Below are 16195 nucleotides of genomic sequence, written 5' to 3' on the forward strand. Positions count from 1 at the left end.
TTTTAAGGGGCTTTAAACAGACAAATTTTCTGTCCCTAAAATTTTCTAACAGAGGAGATGCTCCAGAATGAGAATGAGCTAATACGTGGATCAGTAATTATATTTCATGCAATCATAGAATGGTAAAGATTTGTTGCAGCCTTAAAGATCATCTGGTTCCACCCCTCCTGCCATGTAGGATGTTAGAGAAAATAATGCTAAATAGCAGAAAAAGTGCATTTCAGTGCTGGAGTAGGAGATGATTAGGGCAAGAATGATAATGTTAAAAACATGATACAGGAAAAAGCTCCAAACGGAGAGGGCTAAAGAACCTTTATAGTTTTTGTTGAATGTAGCAAATCAGTCTGTTGCTTGATTTCAGGTGGTAGTGTGTAAATTAGGAAGAAAAATAAGTTAGTGACTGCTATAATTTTTGTAAAGCATTCTTGTAGATGGTGGATTGTATTGTCACAGAGGAATTTATTTCCCAAAAATATGTCCCTTACTTTGCCTTATCAAATGCCTGACTCCTCCTGTTGCTCTTTCCCAATTAAAAGATAAGGCATTGAAAAATAGTAGAATCACTTATTGAGCTCTGTTAGCAAAATACAGAATGTGGGCTTGTTTGTATTTTGATATATGAATATTGTCTATATGGTTTTTGGATCACTAGCCATATGTCATTTATTGATGCACAATAAGTTTTGTAAATCAAAAAATCTGGAACATTCAATTTTTGAACAGGTGTTTTTAGTATCTGCATAATTTTGAGTAGCTCTTGATGGGAGCACATGGAATTGCTTTTATTTAATATTTTCAAATAAAGGGATAATTAGATAAAAATATATGGGTTTATTTCTGTCATGTTGTGGAGGAAGATATAAAGTTAATTCATGTAAGAATTCCTGGTTAGGTTTCATTGCAGAGTAAGTAGAATCAGCTCCAATCTAAAAAATCAAATAGGCACACAGTTCCAACCTTACAAACTAACTGCTTGCACTCTAATATTCTGTGACTAAGTTTTAAAATAGTTATTTTTATGTGCCAAAGTAATGATTTTCCTTTTTTCTTTTATTTTAAACAGGACCAAGCGAGCTCATATCCCACTAACAGAATGCATTTTTGAGCTCCCTAATTTGACAGTTCAAGCAACTAGAGCTCAAACTCTTCTGCTTCAAACTATTTATCAGAGCTGGTGTCATCCTGTTGGAAATGTCAGTTCAATGGTGGTAAATGAGGCTTTGCTGAATGAGGTTTTCCAAACTTCAGGTAAATGTATGATGCTTTTGGTTAAGTATTTATTCTGCTACAGAGCATTTCTAAGACTTCCATACAGCTATATCATTTAAATCCAGGTTTTTACATATAGCGGCTAACATACAGAATGTTTCTGTGTGTATATGGGTATTTATAGCTTATATTAAAAATCCAGGATGTATGCTAAGCCACCCAGCTTCACTCCTTGACACCAGTTTCTGGATGCATTTAATTTTCCCATACAGGATAATTTTTCCATGCTTCCCTCATCTTAAACATCCACTTTTGCTGCCTTATATGGCACAATGTTGTTACTTCAGGATCATTCAGAGGTGAAACTGGATTATTAAGGGCTTTATTAATCAATGGCATACATTGAATTATTTAGAAGGGCTGCAGATGTTTCTCGTTATTTCATAAATAAATGTTACTTAACTGTTGTGAAATTGCTGAAAATATGCAAGTGTTGGTGATGATTACATAAATAATGAAAGTTGTTATCTGTCATTCTTTTGTAAAACACCCATAGATTTTGGGAACAACTTAAGGATTTTGACCAGTTTACAGAGGGAAACCAGAGTTTTCAAGTAATTCAGAAAATTATATTTTTTCTTTTCATTTCTATGCAGGCTAGAATAACTTAGAGCTGTTATTGTTTACTTGTAAATAAACCCATAACAAGAATAACAGATATTTTGGAATATCCAGCATTGCCAGTCTTGGAGAATGTGTTAACAGAATGATTTACGTGCAGAAAACCATTATTTGAAGCAGAGTGGAGGATTAGACCCCTGGAAGTCTTTCAGCCCTGCATTTCTTGATCCTTTTCGTTCTTCTTTTTCACTCCTCATGTTTATTGAAGTTAAATTTGTGTTGATCTAATGTTACAAAAGAACTGTTGTATTTTTGTGCAACCCTTAGAATAAGTGTTTCAAGTGCTTAGATTTTCCTTCTTTCATGAATGTAACTTTTGTCTTTATTCCTTCAATCTGTGTGGGTGACCTAAGAATGAGATTGTGACATTTTATTTTTGAGTCCTGATACTTGTAAAGGTAGCAGGTTTACAATCCACACCATGGAGAAATCTGAAAATACAGTTGTTTGATCACTTCGGATGCTCTTAAGGTTTGCACAGTTTCAAACTAACCTGTTCAATTATTTAACATGTTTCAGTCCATCAATGCAGTGAGACAGCTCTGCTAACAGTGTCTGTGCAGAATAGAAATCTGGAGCACACATTTTAAGTACTTCAAATAAAGTAAATGAAGAATATAATGCAGTTATTTTCATCTTGTTCATGGCTTAACGCATCACCGGGTAAATTTTACACTTCTGTAGTTGTGCTTGGCATTAACTAGGCCGAAGGCAGCTTTGTGTTCAAGGCTATGAAATTATTGCTGTCAATCCTTTTGTCTGAATTTTTGGCTTGGTTGATTCTGTAAGCCTCCTACCGTTTGCTTGAATATGGTTGTGCAAAATTTAATATCACGCCTTGTTGAAGTCATCCTTCTAATTAGGGTCTTCCACCTACTTTTAACAGTAACATGTATGTGTGTAAACCTCTAAAAAATACTTGACTTTATTTGCACAGGGAAGTTGGAATTTCAACTTTGGTCATTTTTCTTTCTTTCTTTTTTCTTTCTTCTTTTTTTTTTTTTTTAATGAAGTAACTGAGGATAATGCAGTCAGTAAGGAACTTGTCAGTAAATAAGCCACATCTGTTAAACACTTACTTACATTCAATTTAGTTTCTCCAACATAAAATAAAAGCTGCTGAATGTTTCTTGGGAGTCCTTGTTTTGAGTTCCTGCCTGCCACTGCATGCCCCTGTGCTCCTTTAGGCTGGTGCAGAATGACCTTACATGGCTCATGCGTTGGGCCTGGCAGTAGCCTGGCAAGGTATTTGGGCTCCCCCTCCCGCCACTGTGTCTCTGAGAATCTTTAAGTGAACAGATGAGCTTTTCTTGTGTAACCTAAACTCTCAAGGAAAAGACTGCCTTTTTCTCCATAGTATTGTGTTTTCCATCTGAGCACAACTGTTTTTTGACTATGCACAGAAGTAATACTTTAAGAAAATAGATTTCTGTCTTCATGGTGTTGTGGATTCTTTTTTTTTTAAATTAATTTACAAGTAATGAAAGTGTAAACACTTGTTTTTAAATTGCTTTCCTTTTCTTTTTCTGATTATATTTATATTGAATTTTAGTGTTCTTGCAGGAAAAAGCAACAATATACTCAAAGATTCCCTTTCCTTCACTTTATCCTACTTTTCAGGGAATCTTTTTCTTGAAATGAATTGCTTACATTCTGCTTATTTAAAGAATCGTAAACTATGTGTTTCATGAATACAGCGGCCCAAATTTTCTTCTGTGTTTACATTTTCAAACTTCTAAAAGCTACCTTTCTAACTAATTAGAAGTATAGCAGGACAAACAGCTTTGTCTCTGTCCAGATTTTTTCCCTTCTAAAAGTAAATAAAAAAGCCCTCCCTATACATGACACTATTCTGAAAAGAAAGAAAGGGCTTTATGTATTTTATCTTTTATTTGTAATGGTCTGCTGTTATCCTGAGGTTTCCAGAAAATCTGACTGCTATAAGCAGATCACAGGATTTTATACATTCTTCATACTCAGTGTAACATCATGCTTGTTTTGTAATTTGTGAATGAAATGTGTCCTCCTATGGAAATAGTCTAGTTATTAGCTACCTGCCCAGATCTGTTCTACCAATCTGTTTCACTGATATACTGTGGCTTGAAATTTTTCTTCTCTAGGTAGCTCCTCATACATAGCTAATATCAAATGTGTTTGCCATTTGTTTACATAGCTTACAACTTTCTCAACTTCTTATATCTGTACTGCCATTTTTTTGTGTGTGATTGAAGAGTATTCTTGGACTAAAACACTTGTTGCTGAGCTGTTGATGTCTTTGTTGGGGCTTTGTGTCAGAGTGTTGAACATCCTTAACACATCAGTTCAGTATCACTTGAATTCAAAAGTGGTACCACAAACCTTTGTAACCTCTCAGCCAAGATCATTTTCAGCAGCCATTGTGCTAAAAGCACAGTAATGTGCATTTTCCAACACAGCCATTTCTTCCAGTTTTAGAACTTTATCTCTGAAACTTATAATATGGGCTTCCAATATGGGCTAAGATATTCTATAGGAGACAAACGGATAATATAGGGGAAAATAGAAATAAAAAACAGAAGGAAGAAAACCAGGAGAAACAGGATCACCTAATAAAAAGGGAAGAGAGCGGCAGAGGAATATAAAACAGGAAGCAGGTAGAGTTAAAGTAGAAAAGCAGTAGAAGTTAAGAAAACCAAAAATTAATAGGAAGGCAAGTACAGATGTGTAAGTTGCAGGAGGGGGGGAACCTTAGGGAGGAGCACATGACTGTTGGTCCTTTCACCTGCTGTGGAGAGGCTCACAAGGTACAGAGGCCCCTTTGGGAACCTGTTTGCTAGGTAATGGCTGAAAGACCTTCTATGGCTGTAGTTCAAAAAGGGAGCTCTGCACTGTGTGTTTCCACAAACATAGGAACAAGAGTTTATTGCTAGATCTGGGGTTCTGTCCTAAATTTTCACCTGGAGCAGAAATGTTATCCTGCTCCAAAACTTCTTTCAAAGGTAAATGAGGCTGAAGTTGGTCTAGGGATTCAAAACAACCTCTCTGAGCTCTATCCTCTATAAATTCTTTTTTGTAGTAGATTAATAGAATACCAGAAAAGGAGGACTGCTTGAAGATTAACACTCTTCTGTCCCCCACCTACTCTCCTCCCCTTGTTCTTCAGAAACTATTTCCTACTAGGAGAAAGACACTTTACTCAAATACTCCCTAGTTTGTTTTTAGGTTGTTGTCTTCATTAGATCATCTGAGAATTCATTTTTTAATTAACTTGGCCAAAGGCAAGCTGTCTGCAAAAAAAAAAAAAAAATTTGAAGTCTCAAAAGCAAGTTGTGTGTGTTTGGTTTCTGACAGAATTTAAAAATGAAGTGCCTGTACCACTTAAAATTTTTATTTGTCATACATATTAGTAAGGTCTCTTATCTTAAAACTTCCAGTAAAAGATACATACACTACTGGGATTGACTGAGCTCAGAACTTGTGGAGGACAGATAAAATGAGTATGTCAAGAAAGATGTATGATTTTTCATCTAGAAATTTTTTATAAACATGTTTAAATATTATGTCTGTCTTAGCTTGAGATGATTTAATTCTGCTTAAGAGCAGGTTTTTGGTGATAAATTATATGGAATTTAATGAAACTTCTTAAAGCATTCAACTCCATTAATTGCAATTGCACCTTTTGTAATCCATATATTTTAAAGTCTAGTTGGGAAAAGATCTTTTTAGGGTTCTTACAAGTCAAGATAGATTAAAAAAGAGAGATAAACAGTTAAACATACTACTTGAATGAATAGGCATTATCATTTAAGTACAAGATTGATGCACATTGCCTGAAACAGTTGTGCAAGAACAAAAAGAATAGACTTGAAATAGATGGGAATACAAGTGACAAAATGCAGCATAACAAACAGAAAGGAAAACAGCTGCAAACAGCTTTTTGCTCTTTTTCATGGGTCAAGAAAAGGCATTACTAACTTTTTAATGCATTACATCTAAAATGAAAAAAATAGCACAAAAGCTGTCTTCAATCCACATGAAATTCTTTGGAAATTTATGTTTTGGTTTAATTTTATAATCCTCTTGGTATACAAGCACAAGGGCATGTTACATGTCAGTTAAATAATGTGAGTTCTTATGCTTGTGAAACATCCTAATTCTGCATTTCAATCACTATAAATGTGGAAACAAATACGAATTTGAAATACATCATGGTTTCTACATTATTGCATGTATAGATGTTAATATTATTGCAATTATTAATATACAATTTAAAAATAAAACCAAGTGTACAAAATACCAAAATATTAGGAAAACTGCATTAGTTAAGATCTTTCAAAGGTTGAGTATGATTAAGCCTATAGAGTAATTTTACTGTGTTTTTCCATTATTTGTTAGTAAGTACCTGAAGCACTCTGTTTCTAACCATTTCAACTTGCCAAAAAAATACATACACAGTCACACATGGCTTTAGTTTACTCTGGAAAACTGGAACTTGCTACCACTTTTTCCTTGTCCTGTTCAGGTAGTTCATTATTTTGTTGACAGTTCGGTTCCATTAATCTGGTATTTTTGGGAAAATTGCTTGCAGACCTTACATTTCTGTACTGAAGGTGATCAAATAGGCATTGAATCCCTCATGTAAATGATGTCTTAAAGTTAAAATAAAATCTATTTTCCAGAAAGTAACTGTAAAACTATTTTATGCAAGATTTCATGTGGGATACCTTAATGGTTGAATAATAAATTTTACCTCATAAAAATGAAATTCAATAATACAGTAGCTTTCTCAGCGCAGTAGCATCTGGTTGAATCTCATGAGAGCCAATATTTTCCAACTCATTAGGATCATGTCGTTCTGTATGTCGTCAACATTGACTTAGCCAAGCTACCTTTACTTACATAACCGCCAAACTATTAAATAGGTCTCTTGTGGAGTGAAGTCAAATATTCCTCTTATTTTGCTTTTGCTTTGGAAGAAGAAAAGAAAATGTACATGCTGTAACATTTAAACATCTGGTCTAAACCACATCAGGGTAACAGTGAGGAAAGTAACAGGATTCAGTATTCTTCCCAGGTGTACATATAAAAAAGGGTTGTGGAGCTGCTGCATAGTTCTTTTAACCACTTAGGAAAAGGACTAAAACAAGTGACTTGCCTTTCTAATACCCCTGTTTTTAAAACTACTTTTTTCCTCTTGCCTGCTCCCTTGCCACTGAACTCCAAAATACAAAAGCCAGCCAAAGACCAACATTTCAAAGTTTAGAGGTAATGCAGGTTATTCAGCTTTGTAACATATTGGCATTTAATCTCTGTTCTGTATAACATGGACAATTTTGCATTCATTTGGAGGGGTATGAATTGAAATTTCTGTCTAAAATAGAAGTGTAGTAGTGTATTCTCTTAATTGCTTGGGAGTGGCAGGACATGGCTATATGAAACTTGCACAGTATAAACAGTTTACTGTCTCATGTGGGTGATTACATGAGTGTAATCACCCATATGAGTGGGTAATCACATGTCTTCATCCTTCACGTAGGCCCAGAATGCAGTGTATAAATGGTATTATTTTTATATGTTGTGCATTTCTGTGAAACTCTTGTTAGATTGTCAACTCTTAATTTCAGAGAGAAAAACAGCATGGATAAGCAACCTAAGAACCATTTCTTCTTCAGCTTAATTTTTTAAAGCTTAATATAGTGATGTATAAGATGTTATTTCCTCTTATAGTAAACATTTTCAGTCATATTCTTAAGTCATGAACTGACTTGCAGTGAAAGGAGATAGGTGGGACATTTTATCCTTTCAATACATAATCAGTGAGATTTATCTTGCTGAGTATCTAATAAATCTTCTGCCAGAAGTAATGGCTCTGTTTTGGCCTGAAATGAGGAACTGGCATGGAAAACATGCATTGAACCAATAATTATGATTGTCTATTGATTTTTTTGTGGTCTAATTAATATATACTACTAAGTTTTGAAAGTGAAACATACAGTATTCTGATGAAAGAATGGTGGTAGGCATACTTAAGGCATTCATGCAAGCTTAACTTTGATATCTAATGTTGTGGTAAAGAATCTAGTGTATTTCAAAATCCACATGAGACTTTTAAAATGTCTTTTGTGTTGAAAATGAATGTATACATACTGTCAGCAGAACAGTGAAGGAGAAAAAAGATAAATAAATCAGTGAGCTGTAAATGGCATACATGCATGCATGAAATCCATAGCTGCTCATAAATGTATACAAATTTCTTGAGCTGAATTGTTTCAGAATTGCAGGAGAGCTCAGTTCAGTATCTTTGTTGAAATTAACAGCAAACTCTTGAGTATGTTGGTGTGCTACCAAAAAACCAAGATACCTAAGCTTAGAGCTATAAATAATACCCTTACTCCAGAGTCTGTAGTTTATTTGCACAAATAGCAATGTTACTGAGAGCACCTGTTTTGTTTGTTCAGCTGCTAGGTTGATGTTACTGCTTATTCTTGTGCTTGGTTAGCAGAGAGGTGGGCTGCCTCTTGGCCTTGTTCTAGCTGCATCAGGTGAAAAACTCTACAGGGAGGTTGAGATGGTGGCTTCTAAGAACAATAGATCATGTTGAGCCAAAATTACTGAAATTCAGTGTTATAACAAGAAGGCTAGGAAGAACTTAAATCTTGAGACTGCTGAATAATGGGAACTGGGAATTTTCTGAGAAGCATGCACAAAAGAAAACTTCAGAGATAACAGAAGGAAAGGTTATTTTTTTTTTTTTTTTTGTGCAAAAGCCCAGAGAACCTGTCAAATTTAGAGTGAACCTGGAAACCATCAGTGGTTGCTGATATAAAAATAAACCATGAATGAGGCAGCCATAGTGTTTTCTTGACATCTGTGTTTTTTAAGAAAAAGCTTCGTGGAGAGGTGTTGCAGTAGAAGTATTGATGCCAGTCACTGCCATTTCCTGAACACTGCTCTTTAGAAGAGCAGAAGAAAGCTATTTCTTTGTACCTAGCAAAATATAATAGGGTTGTCAGAAAATTCAAGTTGGAAGGGTCTGCCATTTAATCTTTGCTAAAATCAGAGTCAGTTATGGGAGCAGACCAAGTTCTTTAGGGCTATACCCAGTCAGACCTTGAAAATCACCAAGGGTAAGAATACTCTCCCTATCTTTCTGTGCAGACTGTGCCACTGCTTGAACTGTTCTCGTGGTGAAAAAGCTTTTCCACCATTCTAGGCAGAGCATTTCGTATTTCTGTATATGTCTTTCATTCTACCACTGTTCACTTCTGTTTGGAACCTTCATCACAACTTTCTTATATGTACAAGGAAGGCTGCTAATATGTCAAGTGTGTTGCTGCTGTTTTCGACCTTATTAAACATTAAAACAAAACTACAACTTAGAAATCCTGACTAGTCTTAACACTCTATGTTGGTGACTCTGAATCTTTTTCCTGTTCAAATTCTCATCCCAACTAGATTTAACCTGAATTTCAATGCATCAGTACATACAAAATAAATCATGCTGTTTTCTGATTAGTAAGTATACTGATGTATGACATGAATTAATTCCAGCTTAGACTATCACTCTGCTCGTTTGACATTTGTGGAAATTCCCAAAGTCAATATCTCTCATTTTTCCCTTCCCATTAATGAATCCTATTTTGTGAGATAGTAGTTTATGTAGTGAGAGATGCTGAGAGGAGATGAAAATGCATACAGGTGCTACAGCACAAAGAAATGATTGTAGTCTATGGCCATTATGGTATAATGTTTTCTGTTTATGGTGTCATTGGTAATTTTTTATTATGTTTACTTATTTCATTTTATTTGTTGAAACAACTTGATTCACTTTAAAAGAATTTGGAATGCCTTAGAGTGTATATCTTCCCCCTTTTTATTCATAATGAGACATTCAGTTCAGAAAGGAACAGACTAATTAGAGGTTTTCATCTTGATGAGGCAAGAAATATCAAGACATTTTTTAATGGAGTAGATTATTAAGGATTGTGAATGAAATGAGAAAATAGTAAAGATAAAATTGAAATATTCCTGTGAGGAACTTCTTCAGTAAAAATGTGTCTATTGTTGTTGTAGTTTTTAGGGAAAAAACCCCAAGGCATAATCAAAAGTAAATAGGTTTAAGAATAAGCAATTAAAAAGCATGGTAGAAGCATATTTTCTGTTTGCAAATATGTAATCCTGACTGCTAACCCTGAGTAGTAAGTCTCTGTAATATGTATAGTCTTGACCAAATAAAAGTACTGAGTTCAAATCATGGGACAGATCCCAAGTGTTGGACTGCTGCTTAAAACTTACTAGTGTCTACAATACTAAGAGTTAAAAAATACTACTATTCTCTAAAGTTACTTTTATGGAATAAACTCTTGTGAATGGTATGGAAAACAACTTTTCATTTGTGAGAGTATTCAGTTCTTGTGGCAAGGCAAGATGATAAATACCAATGGTATTCTTGCCGTAGAGATACCAGATCATTATGTACTGCAATAGCAATTTTTAGTCTGATGTCCCATGTGATTTCATATTATATTAAATCAGGCTTTAAAAAAGGATACATACCTTGTAATTATTCTAAACCTAGTGATTACAGGTCCAAATCCCATTTTTTAATTGCATGGATAGTCAAGAAAAATACCTTTTTCTGCAGGAATATATCATGTTGGGAGAGTTGTTAAGCTGTTAACAATGCAGATTGTATGAGGAGTAATTATTGCATTTCTTGCAGTCAAGAATAATGTTTTTCCTAGGTGTCTAGTCTGCTTCATAGTCATAGAATATAATGAGTACAAGTTATATGTAGCATGGTAATGGTAAGGACAGAAAGTGTATTTTTACTGGAAAATACTGAGCTTCAGTTATAGGAGCTCTTTTGCCCATTAATTTTTCACTTAGTGTTATGTCTCTAAACGCAGGCAGTTCTTTTGGAGGAATATTCTACCAAAAGTGGAAATACACAGTAATGTAAAAAGGTCGTGATGATAAGGGAGACAAAGCCAGTGAAACGTTATGTTCTCAGGAAGCTCTAGTAAGCAGGAAGACTCTTCAATTAATATTTTACAGTTCTGATTTTGCTATTGGAAGACAATTATTAAGGAGCTAATATAGAAAGGGATATGTTCTGTTACAGTGTTATTTAATAGTATCCAGTGAATGTCCCTTCTGTTTGAATGAAGCATAATAGGAAAATTTAAAATGGCACAAGCAGATGTTGCTGCTTTGATTTTGCTTTGTAGTGTTGTACTGCTGTAGGCAAGTATTCCTTACTGTGTATTTTATAAAGGTATGTATCACACTATGTGAAACACCAATTAAATCTTGGATTCCAAGATGTCAGAGGTCTCTGTATAACCACAGCTCCTGGATTCTGGGATCTTTGTCTTCTGTGAAATAAGAGCTCTTATACCTGCTTAACATTCAGCAATACATACTTTGTAACAGGACTGCTGGCTGTTCAAGGAAATTAATCAGAACTATTTCCAGAAACACTTTGTTTTAGTTAGAGATCATCTAAATAAGCAAAGTCCCTAGTCTGAGCTTAGTTTCTTTCTTTTATGACTATACCAAGTTCAAACCAAATGTGTCTTGCTTTTTTTTCCGCTTTGTTTTGAGTGTAGCATGTTGAATAAAATCCAGATATTACACTATCTTATGTGGATTTCTTCCAGTTTGATACTGTGGTTTTGTTGCTGCATCTTGCTCATGCTCTTTTCCTACTTTTACTGTATTTTTGTCAAATTTAGTGATAGTCAACCCTTTATTGAACTAATTTATTCTTTATTGAACTCTTTTATTTTTGGTTCTAGTCTTCATGCATTCTCCAGATTTGCCTCTTTTTTCTTCTTTAATACACAACAGGGGACCTGAACAGTTAGGTATGGATAGGTAGAATTATCTCTTTCATGGTAGTTTCAAATGTTTTTCACATTAAAGATGCTTTCTCTGAACTGGGGTTTATGGCAAGCATTTTCTCTTCTCCCCATCAGTTATTGCAGGGCAGAGTGACTAGAAAATACAGAAATTAAGAAGAAATGCAAGTCTCGGGTAGTGTTATAGAAATGTTTCAAATCTTGACTTCTGGAATGGGTTACTATTAATAATTAATAATTACTTTTTCCAGTAATTATTCAAATTTTCCAATTTGAAGTCATGGACTTTTTTTTCTCAACATGCTGCTGGAAGAAAAAAAGCTTAATTGCTCCAAGGGGCGTGATCTTGTTGAGAAGCTACATTTACTTCTTCAAATGAATTGTCCCAATAGTGGAATTATATTGTAGACTGTTTCTGTTTCCTGAGCTAAGTAAATACTGGATGATTTAGACTGAAATGCAAGAATTCCAGTGTTATAGAAGCCAGCCATCTTTACACCTCTGATGAGACTTGGAGTTCCCTTCATGTGATTGCTTGGGTTTTACCTGGCTTGTGTGACATGCCACAGCTGGATATAGCACTTCTGTTATGTCAACTGCTTTATTCTTGCATCATTTTTCATTCTCCTATATGTGCACTGAGGTTTGCATTGTAGCTGAATACCTGCTATTTTAGTACTTGGAATTACTGGAGAAAGTTTTCAAAATAAAAATGATTAAAAATACTGATAAATTATTCACTTGCCTTACTACAAGCCAAGAAGATTAAGAAGAGTTTTCAAACTCACTGATAGCTTTCCTAACTACTTTAGAAAGTCAAGGAGTCCATAATATTTCCATTTTTATCTATCTCCCAGATATATTCCTTAACTTTTTGCTGTCTTTTCAAAGAAAATATTTTAGGAAAAATCCATTTTTTGCTGCCTCAGTCTCAGCCTATTTAGTGTGAACTCAGCACCTTGTACTCAGAAGTTATCTGCTATTTTTTTATTTCAGTTTGGATAGGAGAAAATACATTCTCCAGATGTGGTTGTGCCTGTTGTTTGATAGATGGGTCCATTCAGCTTTCCTATTTGTGTTTTGTGGTATTTTGGCTTTTGATGGGCTGCAGTAAATTCTGTTCCTCTCCTTGAATGATTGTGTCATTTCAGAAACTCAGACCTCAATTAAATTTTGAGACACAGAATTACTCTTCTCAATACCTTCAGATTTGTGAAGAATAAATTAGTCATCCATCTACAGTGAGTTCAGCAAAAGAAGTGAAATAAGAACTTGGTTTAATTGTTTGCTTGAGAAAAGGGAAATTTTCAAACTGCTGGACTTCCAAAGGATGACTAGAGTTAGGGAATAAAATAGGGGTTTTGTCAGAGGAACTTTGAATATCACAAGAGTCTGTTGTGATTAGATGAGAGTCCATTTTCACCCTGTGGAACAGAGGAGTGGCAGCCTTGCCTTACAGAAGGGTACTTCCTTTGCATCAAAAATGTACAAAAGCAAAGCAGTTTCTTCAGGTATGGTCTGTTACAAGCAAAGGAAATGGGAAGAGGGAGGATGATTTATTTTATTGATGTATTTATTTTTTAAACTAGTCACACTGTTGTTGTTTCTTCCCAGGATTTAAATGCATTTTTTTATGAGTGCTTGACAATAAATATTGCTGTTGAAAGTAGTTATGACTGTGCTTGCTATGCTCTGTTAGTAAATGTCTGACCGGCAGGTTAAGAATTGTAGTTCATACAGTATAAAACACCTGTTAGATATCTGTTATACTTAATCTTTTTGCAGATTCTTTTAGAGTCACTCTTGGCTTTTAAAGAATGTAGTTTCTGTGTGTATTCAAGAGCTTTTCAAATGCTGTGGAATTGTGTTTCAACAAAGATAACATACAGTTCAGAGAGGTGAACTGCACTATTCTGGTCACAGTCTTATGAAATTGTATCTAAAAATACACTGTTTCTGCCAACAAGCCAGATCACTTCAGAGACATTAGGAATCCATAGATATTTATGTCTACTCATTTTAGACTGAGCATAAGCTTTAGAACAAAGCTTTGAGGCACTGATGTAACAGCATTTGTTGAAAGCTGGTATGGTTGTGTCTTGCTATAGCTCGCATAGCTCCTGGTTTCATCGGTTAACTGTGTATTCCATTCACTGAGCTTAGATGAGGTGGTTGTGATCACCAAAGTGCTAAGCACTTGATCTTCTGTCTTTCAAGAGAGCTTTTTATAAAACTTGCTTTGATGTGTACTTCATGTCCAGGCTACTTTCCCAGTGGGATTGCTTTTATGCTGCGGTCCATTCGTATGCTGCAGTATCCCATATGTTATCAATGAAACACAGCTTGCCAGCAGATTTTCAGCTTATCACCAAGATAGTACCTCTACCATATTCAGCAATAAGATCAACTACTTCTTTGGTTCATAAAATTTGCTTTCTGTAAATTTGCACAAAGTCTTGAAAAATTCTCTTCACAGGTACAGAATATTTCCTAAATGCAAGGAAAAAACTATCGGAAAAAGGGAATAATACTGAACCAAACTATTGTCATGACCTCAGTCTTCGCATCTCATGCCCTCCCACTTCCTTTGCTGCCTTCATTTGAATGATTTGCTGAGTTTGAATGTAAGCCTTTAGGCAAGTTTCTTTCTACCAATGTCAGTAGAAAGCTGTTCTGACTTAAAAACTGAATGGGAAAAGATCAACAGCAAAGAGCTGGTGATTTTTACAGCATTGCAGTAAGCACTAAAAAGTCCACACGCATGTTTATGAGATGAAATAAAGAAATATGATGCAGAGCATTCACTGAGAACACTTTTTTTTCAGTATTTGTCTATTAAAAATTCAGTCTATCGGGCATTCAGTCAGATACTGCATTTGCTATGGTAGCACTTGATGAGAAAATTGTGCTGCAGCAAAAGAAGTTGCGGACTTTTAACAGAATACCTTGAAACATGTGTGCAAATAAAATGGATGATTTTCTAGAGGACTGAATTTGTGCATTGCCCTCCATTTTACTTTCTGAAGCTGGTCTGACTTACGAATGTTGTCATTTACATTTTTCTAATACTGTCCAATCTTTTCTGGAATGCATTGAGCTGTATACATCCTTCCAGGGTGAATGTGACACTGTTTTATTGTACCAGGTGACTTTGCTTTTAGGCTTTCAAAATGCCATGAGTATCTGCAGGTTAGTTAGATAAGTATTGTTAGATTTTCTTCAATTCTTCCTTTAAAATTCTTACTTGCTGTAATGCGATAAGATTTATCTGTTTGTGGAATAAAAATATCTCTATGTTTATGTGTCACATTCCTTAATCTCCTTTGCAGTTTGAAAGACTACTTTTACTCTGCCTTTTGTATATAATTTCACATGTTTAATATAATTGAACATACTCATACAATATGTTTATTTCCTATGCATTTACAGTACTTTAGAAGTTTCTATTGCACAGAATGGAGAAACTTGAAGCTTTAATGTGCCAGTCTATATTCAAATGGCTGTGAACCATGGTGTAAATTTTGAAACCAAGTCTGACTTAGCTTTGCTGCTGTTTGGAAACTGTTTTCATTAATAATAAGTTGTAGTCGGGTAAGTCTTCTCATAATGTAAAGGGAAAAGATATGACCTTCATTTTTGTAAAATCCACTTCAGTTTTCTTCTGTACCTAATGGTTATGCTCTGTTTCATTGAGGTAGTACAGAGCTTTCTTGTTTTATCAGTTAGAAAGGTACTTAATGCAGTTTCACTTGAAATCGCAGTTCAGAGCTGAAGGACAACTGTGGGTGCTTCCCTGTTTGGATACTGCTCACCAGGTGGAGCTCAGGAACGTGCTGGCCATAGTCTCGGGATGTTTTCTTCTTTTTGTAAGCCATAATATCTTGCCACTCACTTTTTTTTTTTTCACTTATGTTAAATGCAAATATAACCTCTTGGCCAAGTCTTTATATTCAAATGTTGAATGTATTTTGTTTGTTGCCAATTTTTCTTAGCTTTTCCCAGTTTTAAGCATATAAACAAAAAGAGCATCAAGATGAGAAATGACTCCGTGGTGGCTTTACATCAGATGAACGCTCTGTGTTGTCTTGTCCTCCTGATAGTCTCAAAGATCAACTTCACTTCCAAATGCTGCTCAAGTCATTCTTTTGAAAGGCCACTGATTATCTTAAGGCTTAATGTGGGCTTTGGAGTGGGAGATGGGACTCATAATAGAAATTGCATGCAAACCTTAAGAAATTTCTTTGTAAGAGGCAAATCTACTTATATTTCACTCAACTGTATTATCTGTTCAAAAATGTAACTTTTCCGTGTAGCATAATGAGGTACAAAAGTTCCATTATCCCAAACAAATACCAGTTAAAAAGATACTTTTTATGTTGACAATAGTTCATGATTGTAAGAACTTTGTGAGACTGCAGGGGTTTTTTGATAGATTCATGCTGGTGTAAGTACAGGAGGAAAAT

The 16195-nt window shown here is 34.9% G+C and overlaps 1 protein-coding gene across 4 annotated transcripts in view; it reads left to right on the forward strand.

Moving 5' to 3' along the window:
* The window catches only part of VPS13B (vacuolar protein sorting 13 homolog B), a 426576-nt gene that overhangs the window by 91889 nt on the left and 318492 nt on the right, over positions 1 to 16195 (forward strand). For all 4 annotated transcript variants that reach the window (XM_030266479.4, XM_030266481.4, XM_002198879.7 and 1 more), the window contains exon 17: positions 1064 to 1248. In XM_030266479.4, coding sequence (XP_030122339.4) covers positions 1064 to 1248 — 185 coding nt within the window. The remainder of the gene's footprint in view (positions 1 to 1063; positions 1249 to 16195) is intronic.

This window comes from Taeniopygia guttata, chromosome 2 (assembly GCF_048771995.1).
Source record: "Taeniopygia guttata chromosome 2, bTaeGut7.mat, whole genome shotgun sequence".
NCBI lineage: Eukaryota > Metazoa > Chordata > Aves > Passeriformes > Estrildidae > Taeniopygia > Taeniopygia guttata.